We start from the raw sequence: 21,049 nt of genomic DNA, 5'->3' as shown, positions 1-21,049 counted from the left end.
GCTCGGCTCCCTGGCGGCCGGCATCGTTCGCTCGGGGGACCCCGACAGCGACCCGTGGGGGTAGCGGAAGCAGATGCGGGCGGGCGGCGGGGCCCCGGGGAGGGCGCGTTAACCCGACGTGCGCCCGGGCCGCCGGCGCGGCCATCTTGCCGTACGGACGGCCCGGAGCGCCATGCCACGGTACGGGACAGCCGGCCTGGGGCGCCCCCGCCCACCCCCGACGCCGCGAGCCTCGGGCTGCGCCCCGCCGGGTACTGGGGAACCCGGGCACGCCGAGGCCCGGCCGGGGGGCCGGGCGGCGGGGCGGCAGGGCGTGCGCCGCCATCTTGCCGTACGGGAGCCGCGGGGGCCGGCTCCCACGTCCCGCAGCCGTGTCGCCGCGCGCCCTCCCCTCGGGGCGGTCCCGCTCGCGGCGCGGCGCGGCGAGGCGAGGGCCGGAGCCTGGCGGCGGCGCGGCGGCCTGAGGCCCGAGATGGTGATCTGCTGCGCGGCCGCGAACTGCTCCAACCGGCAGGGCAAGGGGGAGAAGCGCGCCGTCTCCTTCCACAGGTAACTGGGCTCCGCCTGCCGCCGCCCGGCCCGCCGCCCGCGCGGCCCGGCCGGCCACGCCCCCGCCCGGCCCGGCCCGGCCCGGCACCGCGGGGAAACTGAGGCCGCGCGGCCCGGCCCGGCCCGAGGCGGGAGGCCCTCGGCGCTCCGGGCCTCGGGGCCGGTCCCGCGAGTGAGTCAGCGCTGGGCGCTGTGTGACCTTGGCCCGGGCCGCCGTCTCTGGGCCGGGCGTCTCGGGCCACCGCGGCCGGCGGCGCCCCCCACCCCCACCCCGCGGCCACCGGTGGCCCACCTGCGGGCCACCCGCCCCTCGTCCTTCCGCCACCCGGCGCCTACCTCACGCCGACTTGGAGGCCACCCGGAGGCCATCCCACGGCCAGCGGGCGCCCACCTTACGGCCACCACCGCCCTCTCGCCCCGACCCCGCGGCCACCCTGCGCTCCATTGATTCGGGCTGGCACCGCCAATTTCTAGACAGTGTGTTCTGGAAACGAGCTCTCTTGGGTCAGTTGTCCTCTTGTATTTGCTCTGACTTTTGTGCTGTTTTGATGGCAAGGGAGCCTGCCTTGATCTGGCTGAGGAAATGCGAGTTGTACCTCGAGGACTGACACGCGCTCCCACACGCTCTGCCCCCGGCAGGGTCCTCGCGGGGAGAGGTGGCCCTGCCGCGCCGCGGGGCGTCCCTGGACAGGCGGCCTCGCAGCATCCGCTGGAGCAGGGCGAGGCCCGCTCTTCAGCCGGAGGCTCGCCCGCCACTGCCACTCGTGGACGGGGCCCTCTTCGTCACTTCTTGCTTGGACGCCGAGGTAGGGAGAGGGCTCTGCCTTACCGCTGGCTGGCTCCCTTCCTGAGGGCTTCTGGAATTCAGCCTGATTCAGCGAGTCCCTGGAAAGCCTCCTCGCAGATACTTCTGTTTTACAGGGAGTTAGGTTTGTTTGTTACCTGTAGTTTTATTGGAAGTTCACAGTTGTTTGTTCTCTTAAGCTGTTACAATCTATCAAAAGAACTGGTAATACATTGTTTTAGAGGTCAGCCACCGTGCTTTCTTGAGAGTTTTCTTCAGAGCCTGTGTCCCAAAAGTTTTGATACTGCTTTCAAAAAACCAGGCAAAGCACTGCAGAGAAGGCTGCCCTTGGCATTCACAGTGGTCTTCGCTGCTATGGGGCAAAAGACGTGGGAATCGGGGTCTTGGGGAAATGGGTTCACAAAGCATTGAGGAAGTGTAGAAGGTCACAGAACTTCCTGGGGAGTTAGTATCCGTCTTGGTCCTGGTTCTGGTCCGCAGTGGCCACAGGTGGGTTAGATGACCTCAGGTGGAGCAGATAGCCCTCGGGAATAACCACCCCACCCCTGGGTAGAGTTTCCTCCCAGTTTCCTAAATAGAGATCTTGTTTAAATGACAAGAAATGATTACTAAGTATCTTATTCAGTATTCTCCAGGAGCTGGTTTTTTGCTCCTGGCAGAGGGACTATAGCAGGAACGGGGGACTGCACCTTTTGAGTCTGACCTAGTCTTAGAGTCTATCTCACATCCTCAGCTACTTGAGTCACAGCTCAGGCCAGGCTCAGGCACTGTCTGGGACGCTCTTCTGGCTTCTTGCTCCCCTCTCTGCTGGCCAGCGCTAGAGCCGGCTTCTGAGCAAGGGGACCAACCACCCGTTTTAGCACCCGACCTGTATCGGGGGCACACCAGAAGGGTTGTTCAGCTGTGTGTTTCTAGCAGCTATTTACAGGGCTTCCTGAAGCCTTTCCTGTTGTTGGATGCTGTCCTGTGCGATCTCCTACAGGGCATTTACCGCAGCCTGCGAGGAGTTACCTTAATTCTCTATCTGCCCTACCAATTGTACGTGCCTTAAGGGTAGACAGCGAGCCCACCATCTTTCTGTCTCACGATTACTTCCAAGTAGAAGGTGTTCCTTAAATTTTAAGTAAAATTTTAAATGGGTAAAGTCAGTACAGGATTGGGTATTTGCAGAAACACTTGTTTTGCCTTTATGGTTGATAAATTTGGAAGGAGACATGTAGTTATTTTTTTCTAATTCTGTTGTCATTTTTCCTGCAGATTCCCCCTAAAGGACTCAAAACGTCTGATCCAGTGGTTGAAAGCTGTTCAGAGGGATAACTGGACCCCCACAAAGTATTCTTTCCTCTGTAGTGAACACTTCACCAAAGACAGCTTCTCCAAAAGGCTGGAGGACCAGCACCGCCTGCTCAAGCCCACGGCGGTGCCCTCCATCTTCCACCTGCCCGAGAAGAAGAGGGGCACCGGCGGTCATGGCCGCACAAGGAGAAAGGTCGCAAGAAAGGCCTCGGGGGGCCTGAGGGGACACGCGAGCGGGGCGGACGGGAAAGGAGCTACAGGTTCATCGTCGTCCTCAGGTGAAAACCTGATGGCCAAGCCAGGGTCCCGAAAGGTGAAGCAAGCTGCACTGCAGGGTGAAACTGCACGCAGGGCCTCCCAGGAAGACGCCAGTCAGGAGCGCACGCGGCAGGCCCCGGAAGAAACTCCAGGCGACGGTCTGGGCACCGCCGTGGCGGGCAGTCAGGGAGAAGCAGACGCATCTGCTGTGGATGCTGGTGGTGAGAGCGCCGCTGCCGCTGCCGCCCCCGACGGCGGCCTGGTAGATAAGAGCGGCATTTCCATGGATGACTTTACCCCGCCAGGGTCAGGGGCTTGCAAGTTTATTGGCTCACTTCATTCTTACAGTTTCTCCTCCAAACACACTCGAGAGAAGGCATCTGTCCCCCGAGAGCCTGTTGACCGAAAGAGGCTGAAGAGAGACGTGGAGCCCCGCTGCAGCGGGACCAGTCTGGGGCCTGACAAGGGCTTGGCCCAGAGCCCCCCGAGTTCGTCACTCACAGCGACGCCTCAGAAGCCCTCCCAGGGCCCCTCTGCCCCTCCGACAGACGTCACCCCGAAGCCAGCAGCGGAAGCTGTGCAGAGTGAGCACAGCGACGCCAGCCCCATGTCCATCAATGAGGTCATCCTGTCGGCGTCGGGGGCCTGCAAGCTCATCGACTCGCTGCACTCTTACTGCTTCTCCTCCCGACAGAACAAGAGCCAGGTGTGCTGCCTGCGGGAGCAGGTGGAGAAGAAAAACGGCGAGCTGAAGAGCCTGCGGCAGAGGGTCAGCCGCTCCGATAGCCAGGTGCGCAAGCTGCAGGAGAAGCTGGACGAGCTGAGGAGAGCGAGCTTCCCCTACCTGAGCAGCCTGCTGCCCTTCAGCCGTGGTCAGTACCAGAGCCTCGCGCTCCCACAGTGCCCGCTCGTTGTGAGGGGTCCGTGCCGCGTGGCTGACGCTCCCTGAGCGCTTTTGTGTGTTGCGAGCGCCCAGCTGTCTTGGGAGGAGGCTCTAACAGTAGCTGTACTTTGTAGAGAGGGAGCCCGGTTCTAAGCTTACTTCGCTGCAGGGCACTCGAGGGGCATCTGTAGCTATAAGGGTTTAGCCCATGAGAAGGGAGGCGTTTCACGTCCGCTGGGAGAGCCCCGACTACTTACTGCCTGGTCTCCCACTGGAACGGGAGAGTCCGCTTCTGCCGCACACCTCACACAAACCTCGGTTCCAGCCGAGTTAACATCTCGTTGCAGAATGAAGTAGACTCAGTAAACTATTAGAAAAACGGTAGGAGACTCCTAAAATCACGGGGAGTTTCTTTCCATTTGTGTTTTAATGAATATCCTTAAAGTTATGTCATTTTGGACATTAGTCATTTCTTTAAATCTTTAAGGATCTCTCTAAGTAGAATACATTCGTTTTGTAAAAGTTAAAATACTACAGGAATACATGGGCTAAGAAGTGGTGAGACTTCCCAGTTCTCACCTCCCGCCTTTTGGTCCTTGTTAAAATTTCCCGTATGATCTTAGATTATTTTCTCTGCTTTTACACATGTCTCTGTACCTACACTGGTAGGTTGGATATATATTTTATATGTTTATTGGCTATGTTTCTGCTTCTCGTCTTATTACTTGGTATTTTTAAAAACTGCTTTCTAGATATTCCTTGCATTTTGAGTGTAGTATCTTTTACCTGCTATGTATCCATGGAAGATGTTTTCCTGCTTATTGTTCATTTAATCTGGGTCAATATTTGTCTTCCTGGATATAATGAACACTGGCAGGGGGAAGGCTGTCAGTGTGACAGGCTGTTTAGGACCCCCTGGGCCCCAGAGCAACAACCATTAGCACAACCGAAAACAAAAGCAAAAACACAGACCCACTGTGTGCATTTCCACATGCACGCTGGGGAAGAACAGCTCCAGCGGAAGACCACCAGTGTACTGGTCTCCTTTCCTTTTAAAGCTGTTCTTGTCGTTTCTCATAGCTGGTACTACTTTGGTACCTTTTTCTGTTCTTCTCGGTCAGACTTCCCCAGGTCTGTCACGATTACAGGTCTTTCCAAACAACTAAGCCTTCAGTCCATCGAGCAAGGCTGCAAGCATTGCTGTTTCCACTTCATTAATCCTGGCTTCTTTCTACTTTTCTCCAGTTTTATCTTGTTCTGGCTCCTGGAGGGAAGTGCTTAGCTTCTGTGTGTGCCGTCTGTCTTTCCTGATACCTAACCTCAAAGGTGTTTCCCTTCCTCCATGTCCCCACGAGGATCTGTCTCTCGCTGCTCTAGTTGCCGTTCATTTCGGAACAGTTGTCAGTGAGGCTTTATTCCGTCTTTGAGTGATTTAGAAGGGCTTGGAAGTTTTTCAAGTGGATGGGTTCAGGCAGGGGAGCCAATTTTTTGTGATTTTTTTTTTGACAAGTTCAAATATTCTATTTTATTTTATTTTTTTAAGTTTTAGCATAATTAACATGCAGTGTTGTGTTAGTTTCAGGTGTAGAGTGATTCAACAATGGTAGACAGAACTCAGTGCTCCTCAAGATAAGTGTGCTCTAATCCCCTTCACCTGTTTCACCATGTGTCTCTCCCCCCCCCACCTCTTTTTTGTGATTATTTTTAAACTTTATTGCTTTAAGGTCCAGTGATTTGGTCACACAAAGACAGCTCCTTTGGGGGCTCTTTCTTGGGACTTCCTTGTGGCTTACTACTCAGCTTTTTTTCTCGGAGGCTTCATTGTGGTTTGAGAAGAATGTATCCGTCCCAGGAGTTGGTTACATTGTTGCCTGGGTCTAGCTTCTGAGTCAACAGATCTGTTCCCTGACTTCCTGAATCGCTGATCCCTGAGAGAGCGGGGAGGTCTGGGTTCTGCCGCATGTCTCCCTGCCCTGTGTTAGACGCTCAGGTGTTCCCGACGGTTATCAACACAGAGCACCCCTTTTTTGTCCCAATATAAGTGTTACTTCTCTATCTCTTTATTTTACAAACTTTTTTATGTCCCTTTATTTTTTAGCTATTATTTTAACCCAATTTGCAGGTCTTCATTTTTTTATAGAGCAATTTAATCCCTCTACCTGTGATTGTTGATAAGTTGGAATCTGTGCCTACTGTTTTATTTTTCTGTTAGGTTTTCTTGTTTCTTTTTCTGCTCTTCTAGTGATGTCATTCAGCTTTTGACAGTAATCACTGAAGCTCATCTCTCTGTAGCACTTAGAGCTGATCTGCTGTTGTGCTCCACACCCCAGCTCCTCCCCTCCACTCCCGTGGCCAGAACTGTGTGATCTTGGTTCCCTATTCCCAGCTTTCCCATCGCAGCCATAATTAGGTGGAAGTACACATCTGATCGGTTATTTCACTCACCACCATTTATTGTATCCAAATGTTTCTTCCTTTTGGGGAGTATTTAGTGGTACTTTTGGAACTCATAGCACAGTAAAATTTTTAGAGGAATTGAGTTTGAGACGCCCCTTAGGCGCTGATGCCCGGGAGCCAGCACCTATCCTCTTAAAGTTTCGTGTGTTTTGTCGGCCGTGTCTTGATGAGGTCAGGGGCAGTTAAAGCCATGGGATTGAATGAGGTTTCCTGGAGACGCTATAGCTGGGGAAGGGGCCGGGGCCCAGCCTAGGAGCAGGCCATGTTTGCGGAGAGGCAGTGGAAGAGGGCCCAGGAGGGGAGAGTGGAAGAAGGAGTGTGGGGTCATGGCATCTGGAGGGGGAGTGAGGGTTGCTCATCGGGGTTGGATCCGGCTCTGGTCAGAATGAAGAGAGGCCTGGACTCCGCCACATGGGGTCACTGGTGATCACGTTCTCCTTGGAGCAGTGGGAATGCGCTGGGTCCAGAGTGGGTGAAGGCAGGGCAGGGGTGAGGCCCTATAAGAGGTTTAGCCATGAAGGAGTGGACAGTGGACAGTACCCAAAGGGGAACATGGCTTCAGGGGAGAGTTTATTTGTAAAGTGGAGACAAGCAAGCAGCTGTCTGTGGTGCTGGTGGGTGGGATGGAGGGGAGTGCTGAGGGCCAGGAAGGAGTGTGCTGGGGCCCTAAGGAGGTGCCTGGAGAGGGGCCTGGTGGACAGGGTGTACTTGTGCCTCTGCCTCTGTGCCCCCTGGAGGATGGGGCTTGTTACTGGCTGAGTGTGGAGTGGAGGGGAGGGTGCAAGAGATGGTAGGGAGTGGCAGTGGGAAGGGTGGGGAGGGAGAGTGGCTTCCCTGGCTTGGTCTCCAAGAGCTTCGTGGAGCCCTTGGTCTTTTGTTTTAATGGTTCCCAGTGTTATCATGAATTTGTTGGTCAATGAAGGAAACTTTTTAGGGATTTTATGTCAAAGGAGCTATTCGTGTGTTCATTCGGTCCATTCTCTTTAGCCCACCCTTTATTTTTGGACAGATTCTGTGCAACAGAGCAGCTGGGCCAGTGCCCACAGGTTCTAGGTGCAGAAAGCTGGTGCTGATTGGCCTTCTTACGGGGTGCTCACAGGGAGGAGTTTGCCCCTCCTCCTGCCACGGTTTATTTACATGCTGCCTGACCTCACATGTTAGCCCAGCGGTTCACTCCCTCAAGTTGGGAACCAGCACAGGTACATGGTTACTAAGGAAGTCCTTTGTACATATTAAGGTAGTGTACTGTCTTGCACTTGGGTTTTGATAAATGGGTAAGTTCATTATTCTCACGTACCTACCATTGCCCTAAAAATCCTTGTGCTCCAAGGAGTCCCCTCTTCCCTTCCAAGCCCTAGCACCACTTGTCTTTCTAGTGTTTCTGTCGTTTGCCTTTTCCAGAATGTCTTGTAGGTGGAATATACGGAATACACTGGAACAGATAGAATTGAGGTGCAGTGCTTTCAGGTTGGCTTCTCTCACTTAAGCTATGTGTATATAGTGAAGGTTCCTGTCTGTCTGTTTGTGGCTTGGTGGCTCATTGCTTTACCTTTTTTTTTTTTTTTTTTTACATTGAGTCAAAATACACAGAACAGGGGCGCCTGGGTGGTTCAGTCGTTAAGCATCTGCCTTCAGCTCAGGGTGTGATCCCACAGTCCTGGTATCGAGCCCCACATCAGGCTCCTCCACTGGGAGCCTGCTTCTTCCTCTCCCACTCCCCCTGCCTGTGTTCCCTCCCTCGCTGGCTGTCTCTCTCTCAAATAAATAAATAAAATCTTTTAAAAAATATGTATATATATATATATATATACAGAACAAAAAAAACTTAATATCATAACCATTTTTAGGTGTGAAGTTCAGTGGTATTAAGTACATTCAGATGGTTGTGCAACTGTCACCACTGTCCATCCCCATAACTCGTGCTAAGTCTGGAACGTGATACCTTTTTTTTTTTTAAGATTTTATTTTATTTGACAGAGAGACAGACAGCGAGAGAGGGAACACAAGCAGGGGGAGTGGGAGAGGAAGAAACAGGCTCCCCATTGAGCAGGGAGCCCGATGCAGGAATCCCAGGACCCTGGGATCATGACCTGAGCCGAAGGCACTTAACCAACTGAGCCACCCAGGCGCCCCTGAAACTCAATACCTATTAAACGGTAACTCTCCTGTCTCCCTTCCCCTCAGCCCTTGGCAGTCACCATTCTACTTTCTTCACAGTGATCTGGATGACTCTGAGTGGCTTGTGTAAGAGGAATCATACTTGTATTTGTCCTTTTGTCACTGGCTTATTACACTTAGCATAATGTCCTTAAGTTGTAGTATGTTGCAGAATTGGCTTCCTTTTTTTTTTTTTTTAAGATTTTATTTATTTATTTGACAGAGATAGAGACAGCCAGCGAGAGAGGGAACACAAGCAGGGGGAGTGGGAGAGAAAGAAGCAGGCTCATAGCAGAGGAGCCTGACGTGGGGTTCGATCCCATAACGCTGGGATCACGCCCTGAGCCGAAGGCAGGCGCCCAACCGCTGTGCCACCCAGGCGCCCCAGAATTGGCTTCCTTTTTAAGGCTGAATCAGCTTATCCCATCATGTGAATGGACTCCATCTTGCTCACCTATTCATCTGTCAACAGATATGGTTTGTGTCGACATCTTAGCTATTGGGAGTAATGCCGCTGTGATCAAGTCCTCTTCAAGACCTTCCTTTCAGTTGTTGTGCGTGTACACTGGACGTGGAAATTGCTGGATCATGTGGTAATTCTGTTTGGTTCCTTTGAGGACTCCCGTGCTGTTTTCCACGCCAACTGCACCATCTTAACGTTCCCGCCAACAGCGCACGGGCTCCATCTACGTCCTCACCAACACTAGCTGTTTCCTGACTGCTGGATCCCAGGCATCCCTGTGGGTGTGAGGTGCTATCTCATTGCGGGTCTGATTAGCGGTTCCCTAATGATCAGGGATGTTGAGCATCTTTTCATGCGCTTATTGGCTGTTTGTGTGTCTTTGGAGAAAAGTCTCGATTGTCCGTTTTTGAGTTGTGTTCTTCCTGTTCCCACTACTGAATTTTAGGACTTCTCTGTCTCTTGTGGACATCAATCTGATCAGAAACCGGATATGTAAATATTTCTCCCATTCTGTGGGTACTGTTTTATTCTGTGGGTAGTGCCTTTTGATGTACAAATTTTTAAAATTTTCACGAAATCAGATTTGTCTCTTTTTTTCCTTGTATTACCTGTGCTCTTAGTGTCATATCCGAGAAATCATTGCCGAGTCTGCGGCTGTGAAGCTTTTGTGCTATTTTCTTCTAAGAGTTTTATTGTTTTAGGTCTTACGGTTCAGTTCTTGATCTATTTTGAGTAAATTTTATATATGCTGTTAGGTAAGGATCCAGCTTTATTCTTTTGCATGTGGATGTCCAATTTTCCCAGCACCGTATGTTGAAAACATTGTCCTTTCTCCATTGAATGGTCGTGGCTCCCTTGTCAAAAATCAGTTGGCCGTATATATACAAGGGTTCATCTCTGGGCTCTGTCTGTTCTGTTCCAGTGTTGTATGTGTCTGTGTTTATGCCAACACCACACTGTTTCTATTACCACAGCTTTGTAGGGAGTTGTGAAAACCGGAAGTGTGATTCCTCTGGTTTTGTTCTTCAGGATCGTTTTGGCCGTTCTGGGGCCCTTGAGAGTCCACGTGAATTTTTAAGTGGGTTTTTCTATTTCTACAAACAATGTTACTTGAGATTTTGATAGGAATTGCATTAAATCTGTAAATTGCTTTGGGTAGTATCGACACTTGAACAGTATCAAGCCTTGATAAACATAAGACGGGTTTCCATTTATTTGTGTTTATGTGGATGTCCAGTTGTCCAGCGCCATCTGTCGAGAAGACTGTCTTTTCTCCATTGAGTTGCCTTTGCTCCTTTGTCAAATCAGTGCGTGAATTGGTGTGGATCTGTTTCTGGACTCTGTTGTGCTGTGTGGATCCGTGTATCTACTGCTTCGTCAGGACCATGCTGTGTTGATTATTGTAGCTTGTAGCTTTTACTGAGTCTTGAAATATAGAGGATTGTGAGTTTTCCAGCTTTATTATTTTCCATGAATGTTGTCTTAGCTGTTCTGGGTCTTTTGCCACTCCATATAAACTGTAGAACCAGTTGGTTGATTTCCAGGAAATGGCTTGTTGGGATTTTTACCTTGGAATTGTGTTCAGTCTATAGATGAGCTTGGGAAGGATTAACATCCTGGCAGTGTTGGGTCTTTGGTGCATCAACATGGAATATCCATCCATTTATTTAGATCTTTTATTTTCATCAGAGGTTCATATTCCGATTGTTTCTTCCTGGTGTATAAGAGAGCAGTTGACGTTTGTACGTTACCTTGTCCTCTGCAACCTTGCTGTCATTGAGCATTAATTCCAGGAGTTTTGTTTATCAATTCTCTGGGGTTTTCCACTTGGATAGTCATATAATCTGCAAACAAAGATGGTTTTCTTTTTTCTGTCCCAATCTGCATACCTTTTATTTCCTCTTTTATTACACCAAGTAGGATTTCCAGCACATTGTTGACTTCGAATGGTGCCGATCTTAGGAGAGCTTTTCAGTTTCTCACCATTGAGTATGATGTTAGCTGTAAGGTTTAATCAGTGATATGCTTTATTAAGTTAGGAGTTCCCTTTTATTCCTAATTTATTAAGAGTTTTTATCAGGAATGAGTGTTGGATTTTGTCGAACACTCTGCCTGCATTTATTAAGGTCGTTATGTGGTGATTTTTCTTATAGCCTTTTGGTATGGTGACTTACTTTAACTGATTGTAGAGTGCTGAGCCAGCCTTGCATACCTGGAATAAACCCACAGTCGTGGTACATAATTCACTTTCTTACATTTTTGGATTCAATTTGCTAAATGCTTGTTAAGGATTTTTACATCTGTGTTCATGAGAGATATTTGTCTGCAGTTTCCTTTCTTATAATGCCTTTGTCTGGTTTTGGTGTTAGAGCAATGCACATCTCATTAGCAAGTGTTCCCTCTGCTTCTAACTTCTACGAGGGATTGTAGAGAATTGGTATAACTTCTTCCTTAATTCTTTGGTATAGTTCATTGATAAACCCATCTAAGCCTGGTGCTTTTTGTTTTGGAAGGTTATTAATTATTGATTCGATTTCTTTGAGGTATATAGGCCTATGCAGATTATTAGTTCTGTGTGAGTTTTGGTAGTATATGTCTTTCAAGGGATTGGTCCATTTCATCAAATCTGTGGGCATAGGGTTTTTCGTAGAACCCCCTGACTGACCTTCTAATGGCCGCAGGATTTGTAGTGATGGCTCTCTTTTATTTATAATATTGGTATTTTTTGTCCTGTCTTTCTTTCTCTGTTCTTAGTTAACTGGACTAGATGTTTATCAATGTTACTGATCTTTTAAAAAACCTTTGATGTTGACTTTTTTGTTTATTGTCTTTATTGTTTTCAATTTCATTGGTTTCTGCTCTAATTTAATGTTTTCTTCTGTTTGCTTTCAACTGAATTGCTCTTCTTTTTCTACTTTCCTAGGGTGACAAGTTAGATTATTGATTTTAGGTATTTTTTTAATATACTCATTCAGTGCTGTTAAATGTTCCTCTAAACATTGCTTTTACTGCACCCCACAAAATTTGATAAGGTGTATTTTTCATTCTATTTAGTTCAAATAATGTTTTATTTATCTCGACCCACTTGTTATTTGGAAGTGTCTCATTTAATCTACAAATGTCTGGGGATTTTTCAACTATCTTGCTGTTACTGACTTCCAGTTTAATTCCATTGTGGTCTCAGAGCATATTTTGTGTGATTTCTAGTCTGTTAAATTTGCAAAGATATGTTTTATGGTTTGGTGGATGTTCCATGCGAGCTTGAGAAGAATGTGTGTTCTGCCGTTGGATGAAGTAGTTGTTAGTTTGGGTTCTCTAGAGAAACAGAACTGGTAGGATGGATGGATGCACACACACACACACACACACACACACACACACACACAAAGAACCAGAGATTTATCATAGGAATTGGCCCGCATGGTTACGAATAGCAGGATGGAGTACCAGAAAAGCTGGGGGCATCATTTAGTCCCTGTCTAAAGGCCTGAGAATTGTCAGGGGGGTGAGGGGATGGGGTGTAAGTCCCGGTCTGAGTCTGACAGAGTCTGAAGACAGGAGCGCTGCTGTCCCAGGACTGATAGCCACCCAGCTCAACCAGAGAAATTCACCCTTCCTCTGCCATTTTGTTCTAGTCAGGCCTTCAGTGCCCACCCACAGAGGGGAGGGCCCTCTGCTTTATCCATTCACCTGTTCACATGCTTCTGGAGTCTCCCTCACAGACGCACCCAGGAGTAATGTTTTACAAGCTCTCTGCACATCTCAGCTCCCTCAAGTGGACATGTGACCTTACCCGTCACAGCAGCTCATAGACATCAGTTACACCCAGGTGACTGATGACGCAGCTGAGTTCAGCCAAGTCCTTCCTGATTTTCTGCTGCTGGATCTGTCCATTCCTGACAGAGGAGTGTTGAAGTCTCCAGCTGTACAGTGGATTTGTCTGTTACGGTTACGGTTCTATCAGCCTTTGTCTCACATATGTAGACATCAAGGATTCTCATGTCTTCTTGGAGTATTGACACTTTGTTATTATGTAATGCTCCTCTTTACTACTGGTAATTTTTCTGGTCCTAATGTCTGCTTGTCTGAAGTTAATATAGCTCTTCCAGCTCTCTCTTGATTTGTGATGAATCTTTCTCTGTCCCTCTACTTTGGATCTGTGTCTTTATATTTGAAGTGGATTTCTTATAGATGACATATAGTTGGGTCTTTTCCTTCAGTCTACTCTGACAGTCTCCATCTCTTAATTGGTGTACTTGGACCGTTCGCATTTGAAGTGCTTATTGCTACAGGTGGACTAATATCTCTCGTGTCCGGAACTGCGTTCTGTTGCCTTCTGTGTCTTCCTCTCCTTTTCTGCTTTCTCTGGTTTGGATAGAGCATTTTGTGTGATCTCTCCCTTCCTTAGCAGACTGATTTTACTTCTTGCAGCAACTCGTTTGTGGGTCCCCTGGAGTCTTCTCATTGACAGTGCCTCTGCGTCCACTGGCCGATGGTGCTGCTTCCCCAGTAGTGCCGGCGCCTTGGAGTGGGCATCCCTGTTTCTCCCTTCATCTCCTTTGTACATGTGCTATAATCACACGATCATTAATCTGAACAAACATTGATCGGTTGGGTCAGTTCAGAATAAGAGAGAGGGGTGCCCGCCTGGCGCAGTTGGTTGGGCGTCCGATTCAGTTTTAGCTCGGGTCATGATCTCAGGGTCGTGGGATCAAGCCCCGCATTGGGCTCTGCTCAGTGCAGAGTCTGCTTCAGACTCTCTGTCCCTCCCACCGCCCTCCCCTGCGCTCTCCTCTTTCTCTCTCAAATAAAAAAATCTTGAAGAAGAAGAAAAAGAGAAAAGATTTTATTTTACCTGCACGTGTTCCTTCTCCAGCACTCTTCTCTGTCTGCAGAGTCAGGTTTCCAACCTACATCATCCTCCTTCTCCCTGAAGAACTTCTAATATTTCTTACAGGGTGTGTAATTCCCTCTGTTTTTGTTCAAAAAAGTCTTTGGTTCCTCTTTACTTTTGAAGGGCAGTTTCTTTCTTTCTTTCTTTTTTTAAGTTTTTGTTTTAATTTTCATTTCATTTTTTATTTTAAGTTTCCTTTTAATTCTAGTCAGCATCGAGTGTCGTGTTTGAAGGACTGTCTCGCTGGATATAGAATTCTGCTCTTGTTTGCGTACGTGAGCTGCCCACCGTGATTGTTACCCGTTTTGTTCTATGGGTAAGAATTGTTTCCTCTGGCTTCTTTAAAGACTCTCCATCTTTGGTTTTGGACGGTTTGAATATGAAATGCCTAGATGTAGATTTTTTGGTGTTTGTTGTGCTTGGTGTTGTCCGGGCTTCCTGGATCTGTGCTTTGCTGTCTGACATTAATTCTGAAAACTTCTCAGCTGTTACTTCACATGTCTTCTTTCTTTCTGTCGTGTCCGTTATGGGTGCATCTCCCTTTTATAATTGTCCCCTAGTCCTCCAACATTCTGTGTGTGCTGCTCTTGGCATTGGAGTGGGGGAAGTTTCTTCTGAATACCCTCAAGTTCACCAGCTCTCTCCTCGACCTGATGTACCCCGGGCTTCACTTCTGTTGCAGGGGCTCTCATGTGCAGCCTTTCCTTTGGGTTCTTCCTCAGCAAGCTCTCCTCCTACAGAGCTCCTCTGTTCATGCATGTTGTGAGCCTTTTCCGTTAGAATCCTTAGATGAATCAGGTCTTTTAAATTCCGAGTCCAAGCATTCCAGAACCACTGCCTCATCTGCGTCGGGTTCTGACGTTGTCTCTTCAGATTGTGTTTTTTTCTGGCCTTTTAGCATGGCTTGTACAGTTTTTGAAAGGTGGACATGGTATTAACAGGTAATAGAAGCTGACCTAAACAGGCCTTTAGCTCGAGGTATCAGTTGGCCTGCCTGGCAGTTGGGTCGTGTCTAATCTCTAGTGCGGTTGTGGTGGCTTCAAATTCCTCTCCAGTCTTTACTGTTTGTCTCAGGACTCCCTCCCAGTGGGTGCACCTGGGGCTTTTTCTGCTCCGACCCTCTTACCTGCTGGAGCCCTCAGGAGTGGCATTGGGGAGAGGGATGCTCTGCAGTGTCAGGGTTGAGGTTCAGCCTTGTGTGGCCTCTGTTTCTGGGCTGAGTCCTGCCTGAGTGAGAAGGGAAGGCTGGAGGGGTTTGTGGGGAAAACCCTGCCCCCAGGCGAATAAAGCCCAGCTGAGATCTTCCCTGCAGCCTCCGTTCCTGTTGGAGAGTGCTCTGACCTTAGTCCAGAACTGCTCCTTCCCCTCCCACTGCAGAGACACGGGCTTTTCAGGGTGAGAACTTGTTGGCTTCCTAGAAGTCAGACCCATGGAACCGTGGGGCCCCCAGGAGACTGTCTGTCATGCTCGTCTGTGCTCAGCTCCAACCTCTTGCCCAATTACCGTCTGTGGTCCCTATCAGCCAGCGTCTACTCCCGGCAAGCATGTCCTCCAAATTCTGGGAGACCTGGGACCTTGCTTCTCTGATGGGTCCAGGCAGAGTCATTGAGTTTCAGTTTGTTCCATGTTTTTCTTGTTGTAAGGACAAGAGTTAGGGCTTCTAAGGTCTTTACAAGTCAGAGTTGAACCTTGAAGACCCCGCCCCTGTTATTAATGTGGTTATTGTTAATATGTAGGAAAGCTACCAATTTTAATAACTAACCATTCTTCAAAATCACTTATTCTAATAGTTTTTCAGTGGAGACTTTTGAGTTAACTAGGTAATCAACCATAACTTTTGCAAATTAAAATTATGGGGTCTCCTTTTATGTCTTTTGTATTTTACAGAAATATATGCTCTACTTCCTGTCATTACCTTTTCTCCTGTGTGCACACACTCTTTCCCATTTCATGGGTAATAAAGCGAGGGCCTTAATATCACTTTAAAAGAACACCCTCCCCTGGTGTGCCATGCAAGTGCGATACAAACTGATCACGATGCCAGGACAGTGTCTGCACCGCCTGGAACAGCCAGCGCGGCCTGGGCTCTCTCTCCCTGTTGTGTTGGGCACTGTTGTCACTAACACAAAGCAGTGTGAGGGTGGGAGGTGCCAGGAAGCAGTCTGTCCAGTGAGTGTGTCTGCTCCCTTCCTGTCGTTGGGGTCCTGGGTCCACCCGCTGACACCTTTGCCGGGAGACTGCTCTGTCGCCGAGCATGCACTCTCAGAGCCAAGATAAGTGAGCCGCGAGCCCTCTAGGACACAGATAAAAGGGGGCAGGAGTTTCCAGAGTGACTATTCCAGAAACAGCTTGCTGTGTGCCTGGCTCCGCCCGCTTCCCCTCGACACAGATCAGTTCCCTCCGTGGTCCCTGTGGAAGCAGCAGAGGGCGGAAACCCCCCCTCCTCCCTCCCTGGCCTGTCCCACTGCTGCCAGAGTTGACTTGGTCTGCTCCCACATGCAAGGTCCAGTCACCCCCAGGTTTCTGGGTCTCCCTCGGGGTTCTGAGGGTTCCCAGGGTGGAACTACAGTTCCCAGAATGCCGTCTTCAGTTTGGCACTCACTTCCTGCCAAGCTGCTAACAGCCAGGTGCAGACGTTTTCCGTCAATTGGCAGAAAACAACCTTGAAGAACCTTGACCGTGTCTGGAGTTCAGAAAACTTACCATCACTGATGGGTAAGCCTGCTTTCGTGGTCTTAGGCCAAAAAATGAAAAGTTAATTTTCTTGGAGAAAATTTAAATTTGTTTTTGCATTTTGGTTGAGATGTTAATAAAAGAAAAAAGAAATAAGAAAAAAATGCATATAAAAGCCTGACTGGTTTATTTGAAGGGATTAAAAGTGACAAATAGGCTTAAATCCCGTATTTTTTATGTTTTTTTATTTGTTTGACTTTTAAGTTCACTTTACTTTTAATATTCTAGTGAAGTATGATTTACGTGGAGTAAAATACACAAATCCTAAGGATTTAGTTGGATGAATTTTGATATACAGATGTAGGCTCTTGTAACCTGACATTTGGGTCTCAGAGTTACCTTGTTGGTTCTCCCCTGCAACGCTTCATTGAAAACAAGAGGAGAGACCGTGGCTGTGGAGCTGGCAGCAGCTCCGTGACCAGTGGGCGGTGGTGCGGGCGGAGTCAGCCCCACCCAGCAACCTGGCTCAGCCCAGTGCTGGCCAGCATCAGGGGCGCTGTGGGGCAGCGGGGCCGGCAGACCTGGAAGGAGGCATGGGATCCACCTGCCCGCCCCTGGTGGTTTACTGCCTGCCCCTTATCCAGGCAAAATTCTTTACAGTCAAGAGCCAATAACAGCCAGCCAGGAGAGCTAACTTTGAAGTGTTTCTTGGAGCAGTTAGGAGCTCTGATGCAGAACCAGATGCCGCGACATGGTTCTGGATGTTGCGTCTGTGTGCTGGTCGTACAGCTGGGTCGTAGGGAGAGTCTGCTGACGTTGACTTAGCGTGCGCCTTCAGCGGCACGTGCTCACTTCATCTACTCAGAATGGTCTTCTGACTGTGGAGGGTCGTTGCAGACTTTGTCAGTACGCTGCTGTGTAGACAGGTTTCCCTTTCCCTTTCGTGCGGTGCTGTGCAGTGTCTGTAGCCTATCACACAGGAGCCCGCGGGCCTCGGGAATGAGTCGTGTTCCCGCAGGGCTTGGCCGGCCTTACTTACGGAGGCTCCACATGACGTGTGTGCACCTTCCTGCCCTGGCAGAGGCGATGCAAGGGGTTTAGACAGAACTGGTTAGAGGCAGAGTTAGGCCCTGGGCCACCTTTCCCACCCCGTGTTCAGGTGCCATGACTGTGCCGAGCTCACCCCCCTGAGGTTTCTGACCAATCCTGGGTCTCTACCCTTGTCTCCCATCCCCCTCCAGGCTGCCAGCCTGGGACACCAGCCATTGCTGGACTGCACCCCCCCACCCCCACCTGTCCTCCTACTTCTGTCCTCACCCACATCACCTCTTAAGCCTGCTGCTTGTGCTCTGGCCACTCTGTGCTCTGGGCTTCCAGCCTCCGTCCTCACCCCGGACAGGCCGTCCCCCTATTCCACCTCATCCAGCTATAGTCATACACCAGCTCCTCCCCTCCGGTCCTCCTGTCCCCTGCCTGAGCCCCCACAACACAGCACCTGCACTCAGACCTGGCCTGGGGACGTTGTCACCCAGGAAAGAGCAAACAGGCCTGACCCACGCTAGCGGACCACTGTGGGCAGCTGTCTTGTGCCAGGGCCCTGCATCAGTGCCCCCGACGTATAGAGGCTGCAGGCTGTGCTCTGTGTTTGTCTGCCTTTGTTAGCCCAGTGGTTGGTCACAGCCCCGTTGCCTGTCCCTTCACCGGACCCTCCCTGGAGCACCTTTTCCTGTCTTCTCTCTCTCTCCGCTGGTGTCCTTTTCAATTGAGAGACATCTCTCTTGCCTACTAGCAAACAAGGGCTGAGGCAGAAAGCCCTGGGGTCCACCAAGGATCATCTTCAGGGCCTGCGCCCCTGGAGGGGTGTCAGGACGATGTCCGCATGTCCGAGCCCTGGCCTGGGACTGCTGTGCTCTCCCTCCCCACTGACCCACTGAACCACACCTCACACCGCAGCTTATTGTTGCTTTAATTTGAACACATCTTTAGAAATTGGAATATTTAACCCCCAAATCAACAGTTCTGGATTTTTTTAAAATAGCAGAAGCTCTGCAACAGCAGGCCCTGTCCCCGTGGGCAGCAGTTGGCTAGCAGGGACCGGAGGCCCTGGAAGGCTGGGCTGGTGTCCCGTCACCACCCGTGACCTGGTGCTGTAGTAGCATCGTGAACAGGTCCTGGGAAGGCATTTCGGGCTCTGTTTTTTTTTTTTTTTAATGTTTGTTTGTTTTGCCTTTGCATGTTTTCATTTCGGTACAATTTAAGTGAAACAGCCCTTAGGTGCTCCCCCTGTGACTTGGATGGGTGCGGACACCTGTGTGACCGCACCCCCGTCCAGAATCCCCAGGTTCTCTTGTGCCCTCCCGCCCCAGCCCCCACCCCACCGCCGCTGGCGCTCCCCATCCTCCTGTAGGATTTCACGCAGGTGGAGTCACAGAGTACGCACACGTTTGTGTCTCGCTTCTCTTTTGTGGCATAACATTCTTGAGGGAAATCTGATAGTGTTTTAATTTCTAGCCTTGCTGCATTGTGATCAGACGATGTGGTGGGAACGCTTTCTCCTTTTTGAAACCTAGGGTTTTCTCTGACCATTTGTAGGGTCCGTTTTCGTGAATATTCCAGAGGAGCTTGAAAAGAAGGAGCATTCTCTAGTTTTCAGGTGCAGGGTGCAGCGTCCCCCGACCAGAACTAGCTTTCTCGTTGTAGGAGGTGTGGAGGTCACTTGGACACAGGCCAGAGGCCGGGACTCTTCCGTTGGTTCCCACGTGTCTCCCGCCCGCAGGCCCTGCGCTGCGAGTGCTGCTGCCACATCTGGTGCGTCAGTCTCTCTGACTGCGGGGTCTTCATCGTGACGTGGCCATTCTTTGGTTTGATGCCTTTTGGCTTGAAGTTCATTGCCCCTTGTAGTGAGATCATGACGCTTGCTCTCCTGCCGCCTGCCTTTGCCCGGCTCTGAGACGCCTTTCTGAATCACCCTTCCTGCGTGCATCTCACAGCAGGATTGAGGGTCTTGCTTTGCGATCCAGTCTGAAAAGCTTTTTCTTTCTATGTATGAGTTCAGGTGTGTTTGGCCTTCGTTTTGCCTTATTTTTTATATTGCGCCTGTGGTGTTTTGCTTTTAGAGTAAAAACTTTGCCCACTTGACCTATGCCTTGGTCTGCCCGCCTCGGTGACGTGGCTGCTCAGTGGCAGACCGTGGGCCTGCTCTGCGGCCCCTCCCCGGCTCCCACTCTCCAGCAGCTTCTGTGCCTGCACAGTCAGGCCATCCACCACCTGTGACCAGTACTTGCTGTCCCGTGGAGCACATTCAGGACTGGCTGGGAACCCTTTGCCGACACTTCCCCGTGGTCTCCTGGTGAATTCTCTCCTGTGGCGGTGTCCTCAGAATTCACAGGAGCAGAGTTCCCTGAGTGTTGGTGTTGAGACTGTCAATTGTGGCGCCATCCAGCTCCTAGGCTGTTTAAGGTGGTCCAATAGCAGCACTAAAAGGGGAGAGAGGTGTGCCTGGCTGGCTCAGTTGGTGGAGTGTACAGCTCTTGATTTCAGGGTCGTGAGTTTGAGCCTCCTGTTGGTCCTAGGGCTTACTTTAAGAAATAAAATTAAAAGTTAAAGAGAAACAGGTGAAATTAACTTCAGTAATATACTCTGTTTACCTCGGGGTGCCTGGCTGGCTGGCTCAGTCGGAGGAGCGTCTGACTCTTGATCCTGGGGGTCGAGAGTTCAAGCCCCATGGTTGGGTGTAGGGCTTACTAAAAAGTAAATAAAAACAATAATAATAATAATAATAATGTATTTCATTTAATCCTGTATTGTCATTTCAACATGTAACCATCGATACCTGAAAGTTAATAAGATGTTTGAAGTCCTCTTTTTTGCCTTGAGCCCTCTGGTGGCTGCAGTTGCGTCACTGGCTCCCTAGGCGGCGGGCTGGGCCCGGGGAAGGGCGCCGTGCTGCAGCCCTGCCTGGGAGGGAAACCACAGAAGGGAAGTGCGCTGCTCCGCCCGCCGCGTGGGGAGACAAGGAGAGGGCCAGGCGGCCGCGGCCGCTCCACAGCACACGGACGGGCTTTCCTGCACGCCGCCCCAAGCGCGACAAGTGCACCAGACCGAGAGCGTCTCAGAGGCCACAGCTGGCTGAAAAACAACAATTTCTATTTATTCAGCAAACCGCGGAAGGTGGGCTGTCAGAGTGGCCGTTTGAACCTCCAGCCCAGACCACCGGTGCTCTTCCTCTCGCCTTCTGTGCTGTCGAGGCCGTGAGCCTTGGGGGTGCTGCTTGCTCTCCTGCCCCACGTCCCAACCATCAGCCCACACTCTGCCTTCAGACCAGACCCCAAATCTGGCCCTTTCCACCACTTCCCCCCCGTGACATCGAGCCCGGGCCGCCCTCCTCCCGCTCCCTGCGCCTCCTGCTCAGACCTTGCCAGGGCCCTTCTGGGGGCCTCCCCGGCAAAGCCAGCCTGCCCCGCCCAGGACCCCCAAGTCTGCGGCGTGTCTGCGGAGCAGCTGCTGCCCCCTCCTGCTGCGACCTCTGCACGCGTCTCAGGGAGCCGTCCTCAGCCCTCACCCTTTAGAACTCAGAATGCCCAACAGCCCCTTGTCACCTCAGGCACGTGACAG

At 50.4% G+C, this 21,049-nt stretch overlaps 1 protein-coding gene across 3 annotated transcripts in view; it reads left to right on the top strand.

The window, feature by feature from the left end:
• Positions 1-26: 26 nt before the first annotated feature.
• THAP4 (THAP domain containing 4) overlaps positions 27-21,049 on the top strand; it is a 39,986-nt gene continuing 18,963 nt past the window's right edge. The window contains exons 1-2 of one of the 3 annotated variants that reach the window (XM_045795847.2): positions 27-180; positions 2,612-3,780. In XM_045795847.2, the coding sequence (XP_045651803.1) occupies positions 173-180; positions 2,612-3,780 (1,177 nt within the window). In that variant the 5' untranslated portion in view covers positions 27-172. Of the gene's footprint in view, positions 181-201; positions 550-2,611; positions 3,781-16,301; positions 16,478-21,049 lie in introns of those variants that run through there. The other 2 variants (XM_045795846.2, XM_045795848.2) reach the window with 2 other exon arrangements.

This window comes from Ursus americanus, chromosome 1 (assembly GCF_024610735.1).
Source record: "Ursus americanus isolate L20-20 chromosome 1, mUrsAme1.1.p, whole genome shotgun sequence".
Classification (NCBI taxonomy): Eukaryota; Metazoa; Chordata; class Mammalia; order Carnivora; family Ursidae; genus Ursus; species Ursus americanus.
Note: the sequence above shows the minus strand (reverse complement) of the source record. Positions and strands in the feature narration are given on the sequence as shown.